General features: G+C 36.5%; 1 protein-coding gene across 1 annotated transcript in view; it reads right to left on the minus strand.

Annotated features, from left to right (window-relative positions):
- Positions 1-12,797, minus strand: part of RAP1A (RAP1A, member of RAS oncogene family) — a 115,779-nt gene that overhangs the window by 10,022 nt on the left and 92,960 nt on the right. The window contains exons 4-7 of the mRNA XM_078155507.1: positions 7,964-8,032; positions 6,326-6,382; positions 4,149-4,289; positions 181-324 (exon numbers count right to left, since the gene is read on the minus strand). Of these exons, the coding sequence (XP_078011633.1) occupies positions 181-324; positions 4,149-4,289; positions 6,326-6,382; positions 7,964-8,032 (411 nt within the window). The remainder of the gene's footprint in view (positions 1-180; positions 325-4,148; positions 4,290-6,325; positions 6,383-7,963; positions 8,033-12,797) is intronic.

Below are 12,797 nucleotides of genomic sequence, written 5' to 3' on the forward strand. Positions count from 1 at the left end.
ATAAGTTTTAGATAACTTTATATTTTCTAGAAATTTATCTAGATATTTAAAAAAACTGTTCAAATTCAGATTACTTAGAAAAAGAAACGATATTTTAAAAAGCAATTGTCATATTTTGGCAGTTACAGCAAAGCAAAAAGAGAGACAAGCGTTTGCATATATTAGCAGTTTAGAGGTTACCTCGTTAACGTTGATCTTTGACTTTGCAGAAGATTCTAAAAAGGCACAGTTACACCACTGTCTTGCTAAATTCTGACCCTGTTCTTTGCCAACTACTCGCTCATCTTCCAGGTCACATTTATTGCCAACCAAAATCATTGGAACCTGAAGGAAAAAAAACCCACTGAAATGAGTATCAACATATATGGGATATTTATCCTAATAGCAGAAATCTAGGTAAAATTCGATTAAGCCTCTGTGCTTACCTTTTAATACAAGTCAAAAAGAAAAGTGGAAGAGATATATACACCTACTAGTTCTACACAAGGTAATACTAAAATTCTCTTATGTGTCGTTGCTAGGGTTGTTTTAGTTGTGTCCGACTATTTGTGACCTCATTTGGGGTTTTCTTGGCAAAGACACTGGAGAGGTTTGCCATTTCCTTCTCCAGTTCATTTTACAGATGAAGAACTGACGCAAACAGGGTTAAGTGAATTGCTCAGGGTCCCTGTCTGAGCCTGTATTTGAACTCAGGTCCTCCTGACTCCAGGCCTGGCACTCTATCCACTGTGCCACCTACCTGCCCATCTCTCATGTGCAGAAATATATGAATCATTGATAATTAAACTCTAAGCAGAAAGTCACAGAGTATGGAAGCTTTTTAGAATTTAGTTTCTTGAGATCCAAATCCCACCACTCAACCTCTACACTGTTTTAAATTCAAAAATCTAACTAGCTATAGCTCAAAAACAAGTTTTTTGAGATTACATACATTCAAATACAAAAGAGCAAGTTTCAGCACACTGTTTATTACTCTAGTAATTAGCTCTAATCTAGCACATTAGATCATGACCATATAAACAAATTACATATTAACAACTTAAGGGGATCCACAGCAAAACAAAACTACCAGTATATAGTGTGAAAAACATCAATCTACCAAACTAGAAAGAGCACAATTTCATTTATACTTTAAGACAGTGAATGTATGCAGTTCAACATTCCACATAGTGTAATTCTTGGAACAGCTTAGCATTCTGGTGTAAATGTTAATAAAAAAAAAATCCAGCACTCAAGTTAAATGAACCACAATCATCTCTAAATGAAGATCGAAGATGGTTTAAAATGCTACTAAAATATATACCTAAGAGTGACGCTCTTAAAAGCAGTTATTTAAATCTTATATTGATACTAGAAAAATTCTAGGGATATATTTTTCTCCTAGAGAGAACAGACAGGTAAGAGGCAAAAAAATTTAAGTGAGTAGGAAATGTCTAGACTACTCCTGCCCTTACACATCACCTCTTGTGTGGCACGTTCACATCCTGCACTACACTAGATAAACTGCAAGATGACCAGCTGCAAATGCAAGAAAGCTAGAAGAAAGACACTTTCTCAAGTTGCTTTAGCAAACGACCAACTACTGCTGACGAGGAGGGGAAAACACTATTAATAAAGACAGTTTAACCCCAAGGGGTTTGAGTGTATAAACAGAGAAGAAATAAATTTAATAACTACAACCAGAAATAAGCCTGACTCGGGATTAGGGACAATGTCCCACCCACTGTTCCGAGTTCTGCTCTCTGGGAACAAGCAGACCAAGTCCGACCCCATTTCCCCATGACAGCAATCATGTCTGTCCTCCCCTAAGTCTTTTTTAGCCACGTAAATGTCCCCAGCTCAAGTATGAAGCTGCAGGAAATGCTTAATTTGGAGTCAGAGGACCTGGAATCCATTTCTAGTTTTCTTACTACTGGTGTCATCTTGAATTCACTTAATCATTCTGGGCCTCAGTTTTCTAATCTGTAAAATGGCATTAAACAAGATTACATCTGGGGTACCTTCTAATTCTAACTCTATGAAACATAGGACAGGAGTTCTTAACCTTTTCTGTGTCCTGGCTTCTGTTGGCAGTCTGGGGGAGCTTGTGGACCTCTGCTCTTCTCAGAATGTTCTTTTTTAAAATTTATAATTGAAGGAAATGCTAAATTTCTGTTAAAGGGCAGCGAAAACAAAGATGTAACTTTTTTCCCCATTCAGTTTCATGGACCCCAGGTTAAGAATCCCCATTATATATGACATGGTATTACAGGTCCATTATTTGTTCAATACAGTACCAACAGTACCAATGCAGACCAAGTGAATCATGCATGCTGTTTTTCTAAAATTTGTCTAGCAGTCCAAATTTAAAGGCCAGTGTGGAAGATCAGAGAGACAATAAAAATAAAAGTTTAAAAAAAATCTGCTTATGTGCAGCTTGACTCTCTTGTTCTCTACACTTTAAATGACTCAGAACTTTTGACCTGGTATAGTACTCCACAGAGTCACTGTGAGGATCAAGTGAGATGATGTTTGTAAAGTGCTTAGCACAGTGCCTGGCACATCGCGGGCACTTAATAGATGCTTATTTCCTTCCCCCCTTTCTCCCTAATTTATTCCTGTACCACACAGTCTTGGGGTAATTAGGTGGTGCAAAAGACAGAGTGCTGGGCCTACAGTCAAGATGACATGAGTGTCTCAGACACTTAATAGGTGTGTGAACTCTGGCAAGTCATTTAACTGCTGTTTGCCTACGTTTCCTTAGCTGTAAAATGGGGACAATAATAGCACCTACCTCACAAGGTTGTTCTGAGGCTCAAATGAGATGATAAATTATAAAGCTCATAGCACTGTGCCTGGTATACAGTAAGTGCTATAATAGTAATGATGATGGTGATAATTATTATTACCGCTATTGTTAGCATAAGATACAAGAATGGAATGAGATGATGGAAGCTCACTTGACAAAATTCTAGGGCAAAGTTTTCATCAAAAAATAAACACATTTCAGGAACCCACAATTCAACTCTCATTAAAGAAGACAAGATTTTTACTCCTTCATTGTAGAACAGAGGAACAATGTTTCTGGCCTTTAATGTTAGCAATGCTAATAAGGACATCTTTATACTACCACCTTATATCAGTATAAAAACAGAGGCTTTAAACATCTTATGTGAATTAGCCATGAGAAAGAAGATAACTTATTCATTAGGTCATGGTTGGTTATGAGTCATATAAATTTTTTCCTCATGCAACATTATCCAAGGTTAAAGATCTGAGTAGACACATGGGGATCCTATTAATAATTACACAGAACATTAACCCATGGAATATAAAAGGAAAAGGTACAAACCGATTTTTATTTTCTAATCTATACCAAAGAGAAATTCTTTGAGCTCAAAAGAATTAATCTGACATAAATTTCACTTCTGCTAAGATCTAACCAATTTATATAATAATGTGCTTAACTATCTAGCTACCATCTACCTAAAAATTTAATTACCAGACAAAATACCTAAAATAGTTATCATTCTGACTATACAAGAGAAAAGAAAGCATGTTTAAAATTTTGACCTAGTTAATTAAAACCCTCACATAACTGAGGAAGAAAGAAAATATAAAAATTATTCCATTAGCATTATTTTAATAGGCATTGATTATGCATCTAGTTTTGGGATTTAAACACTGACCCTCTTCATGAAACCTTCCTCAACAACTCTTGCCTATAGTTTCATTTCATTTCTTTTTTTTTTTTTGCTTTTTTTTTGGTGAGGCAATTAGGGCTAAGTGACTTGCCCAGGGTCACACAGCTAGTAAGTGTCAAGTGTCTTGAGATGGGATTTGAACTCAGGTCCTCCTGACTCCAGGGCCAGTGCTCTAGCCACTGTACCACCTACCTGCCAACTCTTACCTATAGTGATATCTCTTTTCTTCAACTCTTTTCTGTGCCCTTTGAAGGACCTAACAATTGCACTAGTGCAGTTATCTGCCCAGTACAATTATGCACCTTAGACATGAGCTCACCCTTCACTGCCGTGAGGGAGTGCGTCTTAGACTTTATACTCTAACGACCACCTCACACTCTGTGCAATTGACTGATAAACGGAGACTTGCTTATCTGACCACTGAAGGATTTTAGTGCTCAGAGGGGATAAAAAAATATTACTTACATCTTCTGTATCTTTAACTCGTAAAATCTGTTCCCTCAAGTCCTGTAAGTCATTAAACGTGGACTGAGCTGTAATAGAATATACTAGTGCAAACCCTTGGCCATTCTTCATATACAGATCTCTCATTGCTGTAAATTGCTCCTATAATAAAAAAACAAACGTGAAGACAATTATAAAATTTGATGTTAATTAACTAGAATTTTTTTTATATTAAAAGATTTTAAGAATCATTCAGTTATTTCATGGCGAAGAAAATAAGGCGTAAGATATGGATTTTATAAACAAATCTTTACCCATATGAAAGAATTGCTTCTGTTTCTCATCCATGGAAAAAAATCATACAACTCTAGAGGTAGAAGAGTTATGTAAGGTAATCCACTTCAGTCTCCCTGCTCTTAGACAGGAAGTGTCAACCAGTGATGATTTTTTTTTAAAGAACAGTGCATCTCCCCATTTATACCTTCTATCCCATGCTATATAAACTCAGACCATGATCTACATTTTAAAAAAGTGAACTAAAAATATGTTTTCAAAAGCCATAGTATCTCCTGGACTGGGTCACCTTCTGAGAACTCTTCCAACTCCTGAGCTATAATCCTATGATCAGTCTAAACCATTCAAGACAGAAGGCTATATATTCTTTTCTGTAAATCTCCATGGAGAACTGACAACCTCCTTTGGCGGTACATACCAGTGTTTAGCACCTCAACAGTCAAGAGGCTCTTATATTCAACTAAAATATCTTCTGTTTTACTTAACACCTATTTAATTTTGTTCAGGAAAAGAAGGTGATGGAATAATTATATAAATTACAACTAGGGATATGTAAAATGAGTTAGAAAATTATTATTTTTAAAATAGAATGAGATCCATACAAAAGATAAACAGTTACATACTGCAGAAAATTTGAAAATCTACATGGCCTGGGAACAAGTAGTGTGGATATATTGCTTTGTATGTATGGACCATATATCTTGGTCTAAGCATGACCTGTTTCTCAGCCACTCTGCCCCTTCAATTTACATAGCTCTTTCACTTTCAAGCTTTCCTGGGCCATCATCCTACCTTGGTTCCTATGTACTTGATTCCAGCTGGCTCTGCTTATTCCTTCTTTTCCTACTATTCCCCCACCTCCCCCTGATCAAGCCTCTGCTCTCCTATGTCAGGCATCCATCCCTGCTCATTCTCAATCTTCAGTATTCTACGGTGTTCTCTGCTTCTTTGGCTGCCGCCATAATGCATTTCTGGAAGGTACAGGTAAGAAGTACAAATTTTCTATCTTCAGATTTTCTAGGTATAGATTTTTTTAAAATTATATTTTATAAAATACTGTGATGTTAAAGTCAGTCAGCTCCCAATTTATCAGCTGGTTAATATTAAATAATTTAATGGAAATGATCAGTTTATTTAATTACAAATGTTAATAAACACTTACACTACTATGACTGAATCTTCCCACCTATCTAGCTGCAAGGCATTATTTATTTAATCACACCACCAATAGAAATTTCATCACTACCTATAACATTATTTCTATGGAAAAATGCATTCTGAATTCTAAGCAATTAATTCACAAAGCACAGCAACACAAACTATTAATAAGTTGGGAAAGTATGTGTATATGAAAAATGAACTACTACTGTATGGGTGGTTTGCTGCTGCAGGCAATACAACAAAAACTCTCTGGTTAATGCTGAAATAAAATAATATTTCACTCAAATCCTAAAATGTGTTTTGCTTTACTTGTAAATAGTTCATTAGAACTTTCTTCAGAAATGAAGTTGCTGATATTAAAAAAAAATCAAAATTATTATCTCTTAATAAAGATGAATGATTGTGGCTCCAAGTTAGGTCTCTCTTTAAACTCACAGTAAATGTTTTCTATCTAAAGAGAAGCTCTTGGCATAATCCTCTCATACTTAAACACCTCAATTAAAGGGAAAGGAAACAATACACAGATATGAGCACAACATAAAATAATATGGTGTTATATAGGAATTAAATACACCCCAGAAGACTTAATATGCTTAAGAAAATTTAATCAGTCCTAAATTTAGGAAGATTCATTTTTAATCATAATAATGATTTTTTTCAAGGTGGGATTAATCTAATCACAACTTTTATTCAATGTCCAAGTTATTAATTCAAAGTTTCATAGAAAGATAAAACGTCCTTACTGTCCCTGCTGTATCGAGGATTTCAAGCATACACTGTTGGCAATCAACTTCAACTTGCTAGAAAGAAAAAAAAAGGACGGGATGAGAATTAAGCTGCAACATCCAAGTTTTCACTTCATTTCCCTCCCACCTTTACAGAGTATCTTGTTTAATTATAATGGCTTAAGAGCCCCTTAATATGAACCTCCTGTTCATTTCTATTTGATAGGTTTCACTGAAAACTGTGTGCTGACATTATGCATACCCATCCTATTACTCTAATGATTTATACTTTACCCAAATGTGCAATGGAAAGATCACTGGATCTGGAGTCACAGAAGCTGGGTTCAGGACCCAGTTTTGCTATTTACTACCTATGGGATTTTGGGCAAATTCACTTAACCTTTCTGGTCTCAGTTCTCTTCTCTGTAAAACAATGGGCTGGGTTGGAAGATATAAAAAGTCTTTTCCTAGCTCTAATTTGTGCTCTTTTGATCCTAAGATGAGGCTAAACATGGGAGCAGATACTGTGATACTGTAGACACCATAGTAATGATGTTTTTGGGGAATTGCAGGCATTCAATAGCTTACTTTTAAAAAAAAGCTTACACACACACACATACACCCCCCCCCCAAACCTTCAAAAGCACCTCCTTGCTACTATTTTTATAGTTGGTTTTGAATCACAGCACATCAGCAATGGATGAAATTTTAACACTAGCAGTTACAGGAACCCAAATCTGCATTTTAGAACTTGCTTCTTGTGGTGCTGGTGACAGGAAAGAGCACCAAAGTGACTGAGAAAGGTTCAAGTAATATGGAATTAATTTATGACAGTGTGAAATTATTCCATAATTTTCTTAATTTAGTTAGTGCAAAATTTCACATATATTTTATTTTTAATGAGAGATATCTATATATTGTCAAATCCACTCATTGAAGATTTCATTCAGGAAAAATTATGGCACTCTATAACCACATCATGATACCTTCCTAAAGAACTTCTCTTTCCCATGTGTAGAAAAATGGTCTCTGATTTGAGCACCCCTCTCTCCAATAATCTTTTAACACATTCTCTTTTCCCTCCCTTATATTAACACGAAAACGGGAAGAAAACTGGTAAAGATTGCCACAAGACTTTACAGCTATACAGTACAGCCATTTGCCAAGACCAAACTCATAGCTCTTTCTGTTTTAAAGGGGACAAGGTAATACTTTTATAGTCAAGCAACAACATAAATAAAAGGCAGTTTTATAACCACTTAATGATTTCAAGCATGATCATTATGGAAATTTTAAACCATGAAGAAATAGGTAAAATTCAAAAGCAGATCTACTGTAAAAATGTTGAAGTGCTTTTTCTTCCACATAAAAATTTCTTCCAGAAAAAGGGGAATAGTACCATAGTTTTAAGGTTTATCTTTCTACTTAATATTTAGTTATAAGATCTTTAAAATAGCAATGGATTGCTTAGAAATTGTAAGAGGGCACAGATCTATGAATTTAAGAAAAAAGTATTTTAAAATATACTTATGACTCATGCAGAGAATTTGTATCTACTTTAAAAATAACTTGTTTTTAAGCAGCAATTTTGTGTACCAAGATTTCAAATTATAAGGAAACACTAATGCAAATGTTGAGACAAGTTCCATAGCTTACCTTTCTGTAGGAGTCTTCTATTGTAGGGTCATATTTTTCAACAAAGATTCCTTGGACAAACTGTACTGTCTAGAAAAATAAAGCAGAGAAAAGTTAAGCATCCAAGAATCAAACCTCTTGACAAAAACTGAACAGCTAAAAAGAGACCACAGTTCAACTAAATTACAATTTTTAAGGTTTTTTCAGCTCTTTAATTTCTTAAACTTCTATAATATGGCAAAGTAAATTTAGGTACAACTTCAAAATATAACATTTCAAAAAGAGGACCATATGTAAGTACTCAATGAAATCATTTAAGTCAACATATTTAATCAGGGAACTGATAATCTATTTCTTTGGAGACACAATTCTGGGCAAGGAGTATAGTTAATTATGTACCAAACTAGATATCTATACATCTTTAAACTCATGCCTCTGCAGTACAATTCTGAATAACCAAAGGGCACCTCTGAAAATCAGAAGACACAGGGATGATAATTACCTTCAAGCCGAATACACATCCCATAGCAAATTTCATTCGTTTTAACTCTGACTATAAAAACTAAATATCACTTCACTATTCAATAGCAATGAAAATGTGGAAAGCCATTTAAATGATCAACAATACTGCCACCTCTATATGTGGAAATGTCTAATATATAATAAAAAAATTTTAATATTACATGAATGAGCATGTACTAGGTGAATGTCCAAGAAGAAATGAAAATTCACTTTTATGAATTCCTCTCCTATCACCCTATTCTTAATACACCTACAGTACCCTCTTATCTGCTCATTTCAAAACTATTTCTGAATGAGTTAAAATCAGGGCAATGAAGCCAATATCCCTGTATAATGTCTTAGAATGTTGTTGTTTAAAAATTAACTGCATTATTCTTAAATTTTGCTGAACTTTTCCTCTATAAGAATTATCTAGGCTGGAAACGAAGTACTTTATGTCTTTTAAGTAAATGAAAAAATATATAGATTATAAAAATTTCCTTAGATAGCTTTAAGAAACTTTCCTTTTCTGAATAGCCTAGATATACTCATACCCCACCTCACCCAGAAGAATATTAACTTTCTCTTGAGGAACTATTACTTTTCAAAAGAATCTTATCATATATAAAACTGAAATATCAAATAAATCTTCTTCTACCTTTCTTTGTAGCTATCTGATCATTCTTTCTCCTACTCCTTCCAGGGATCATTATTCATCTCCCACCTCTTGGCATGAATATCCTTCAAGACTCAACTCTGGGACCTCTTTTCTCTCTATATTCTCTGTCTTGGTGAACAAAGTTCCACCACATCTTTTTCTTCCAATACTTGGGATGCTGAATTGCAAGATCTATAAGAGTAAGCCACCCCTTCTCATACTCACTCCAGATACTTTGATCCACCTCTCTCATGTCCCAGTGGAGCTCTCTGCCCATTGTGCCTTCTAGAACTTCTATACCAGTTACACACTTCTCTTCATTTTAGGCCTCTTTCTCTTGGGCTCTTCTCACCTTTACCTGCCAGGCATAGCCAGCTCCCCTCAAAATAACACCACATCCTTAGTCACTCTCTCTAGCTTTCTGTCCTAGGGCCTGGAAGGTGAGTCTACTCTTTGATCCTCTAATTATCACTGCCATACTTTCTTTGTAACCACTACTCAATTCTCTTTTGAGGCTCACTCCATTGAAATCTATCACAAAATCCAGATTTTAGTAACAGGGAGCTACTGGTACCTCAATCATTCTTTCCTTCTCAAGGAGTTAGGTATTTGGCTCATAGTTTCCCTTTACAGCCCAATTCCATATAATCTGATATCTCCTCAAAGACCCTAACTAACCTCTCAATCTCATTCTCCACTCAAACTCCTACAACTTATTTTCTATACTTTATCTCAGCCCCACACAGCGATGATTAACATAAGATCAAAAACTCAAATCACTTCATGAGATACCAATCTTCTATGATTCCCTTCTCCCTATGCTTTTCGTCTCTCTAAACTTGTTCTTCTCCCTCACTGAGATCACTAATCCCTCCATCCCTCAGTACTCTCCTAGGCCATGAACCTTGCTCTAAGCTCATCTGTCTCCTTTCTCAATCTTGACCTTATAATTAACTAGTTCAATTCTACAATGTCTTCTACTCTTGAATCTCGGTGCCCCATTGTTCTATTGAGGCATACTGCAAGTGGTCTTCCTGCTGTGGTGAGCAGTCATCCCATCTCCCACCCTCCTTTTTGCTTAAGCTTTTCCCCCTCAGATCACCTTAAATTTACACGTAAATATCTTGTTAACATGTAGTTTCCCCCATTAGACCTTTCTGCCTTTCTTTGTACCCCTACTGCTTAGCACAGTGCCTTGTACTTAAAGCACTTAATAAATGCTTGCTCACTAAGAATCCTGCCAAACCCCAACCATGGATTACTCGCACTTTCCACCTTCACTCCTACTCATGCATTACTGAATAGAGGTAGAAGAGATCATGAAACCAAGAGGAATGAGATCACTACAAATCTGTTATCTAATCTCAACTGGGACCTCACTAACAAAGGACAATCTTTAACTCCTCCTTAATTGAGTTTATCCTATTCCCTGGAGGTCATTCCAAACCTTTTCTCCTCTCCTCTCCTCAAGCCTTCAGTTCTCCAATCTTCTGAGGTGAAGATTTAGTCTCATCCATTACTGAGAAAAGGGAGACCATTCTCTGTGGAATCCCTCTTCTCTTCATGAAAACCTCTTGTCAAAATCTCCCATTATCCTCTTCTTTACTTTTGTCTCTGGTAAAGAGCTGACCTTTCTCACCAGGGCTAATTTCTCTGCATGCATCTATTCTCCCTGCCTCCCAAACTTCAGTTTTTTTTTCCCTATCAGGCTTCTTCCCTGCTTGCTTACAAACATACTCTAGTCTCCCCCATCCTTAAAAAACCTTCAGTAGATCCTACCATCCCCTCAAGGTATTATCCCATATCTCTCCTTTCCTGCTCTGCTAAACTCCTGGGGAAAAGAATCTGTACTCAGTGGTTCTACTTCTTTGTCTCCTACTGACTTCATCACTCAATTGCTACTGCTCCCTATACCTTACTGATGATTTAACTGTCAAGTCTGATAGCCCATCTATCTTCAGTCCTCAGCCTGTCTGACCTCTCCACAGCATTTGACTCTGACACTGAAGAGTGACTACACTCTCCTACAAGGGAAAGGAAGGACTGAATAGAGAGAATAGAGAGAAGGGATGAATAATGGAGAGAGAAGAAAATAATTCTTTCCTTGCTTTATTACTAGCATTTTCACAGCTTTCTCAGTTTCCTTGTTTGGTTCATCACCCATATCATTTCTTTATGCTTTCATTTGGTGCAGCAATCAACTCTCCTTGGTTTAATTATCATCTCTATGGAGATGACTTCCCTCAAATCTACAGTATATTTATCCAATCCTACTTTCTCTCAAGTTATAGTCACACATCTACAACTGCCATCAAAATGGTTGCCCTACAGGCATTTTCAACTCACCATCTTCAAAACAGAACTCATTATCTTTCTCCTTAAACCCATTTCTATTCTAAACTACCCTATCAAGCAACACCATCCTTCAAGTCACCCAGGTTTGCAATCTTGGCATTCTATTGTCAACTACTCATTTTACCTCATCCAACACAGCCAATGAGTTGCCAAATCCTGTTGTTTATACCCCACAGTCTATCTCTCTTAACCTCTTCCCACTACTCACACTTTCAGTTTCTGTCCTCTGGTAGTTTCGGCCCTTATCACCTCTCACCCTATTTGGTGTCCTCATCTCAAATCTCTCCCATCTCAAATCCATCCTCCACACAGATGCCAAAGTGAATTTGCTGAAGTGCAGGTCTGAACATCTGATTCTCCTCAATAAACTCCAATGGCCCCTAAATGTTTCTAGGATAAACTCCTCTTTTACAGTTTTAAGGTACTTCACAAACTGGCTTCAACTTACCTTTACAACTTTATTATATATTATTCTATTTTCTGTACTCTATAATCCAGCCACATTGACATACTTATTGCTCCTCATGTAACACTCATCTCTGGCCTTCACACCCTTCTCTCTTCTGCCTCTGCCTCTTGAAATTCATTTCTTTCAGGACTCTGTTCAAGTGCCTTACTTTCTACGTGAAACTATTCCTGATCACCCCATGTGTTAGCTCCCTTCAATTAACCTTGTATTTTCTCACTTATGCACGTGTTGTCTCTCTAATATAACAAAAGCTCCTTGACAGCAAAGACTTTCACCTTTGGCTTTCGTTGCCTAATGCTTAGCCCAGTTTGGCATATGTAGACAGGCTCTTAAATGTCTGCCGATTGATGAGCTCATCTCTTCCTGTATTTTCAATAATCAACTCTATCTGATGATTCCCAACATTTATATATTCAACACTAATGTCTCTAATGAACTTCATTCTTACTTTTTACCTGGATGTCCTTAGATGTTTCAGGCCAAAACTGTTAAACATGTCCTCTAAACATCTCTATCTCTAAACATAACATATCTAAGTGATCACAGAAATTCCCCTTCCTTCTCAGTGGCAACGTTTAGGGTTGTGCTCTCTTAATTCATTCTCTCCCTTTATTGATTCCACTGATACCCAGAACACCTCATCCAGTCTTGTTTCCCACTTCACCTTAGTCCAGTGTGGGATCTATAAATGGTATAAGTATTATGAAATGGAAAAAGAGGAGAGGAAGGCAAATTCTAATAACTTCTTATCTTGTTATGCTCTCCTCTCCTTGCTGGTGTTTCTCTCTCCATTCCCCCCAGCAGCTCTGGTCCTAGCAGCTCTGGTCCTAGCAGCAGGGTCTCTCTCCCCATCTCATCTCAGTTCAATTCAA

The sequence above is a fragment of the Phascolarctos cinereus genome, unplaced genomic scaffold (genome assembly GCF_003287225.1).
Source record: "Phascolarctos cinereus isolate Bilbo 61053 unplaced genomic scaffold, phaCin_HiC Scaffold_5;HRSCAF=322, whole genome shotgun sequence".
NCBI lineage: Eukaryota > Metazoa > Chordata > Mammalia > Diprotodontia > Phascolarctidae > Phascolarctos > Phascolarctos cinereus.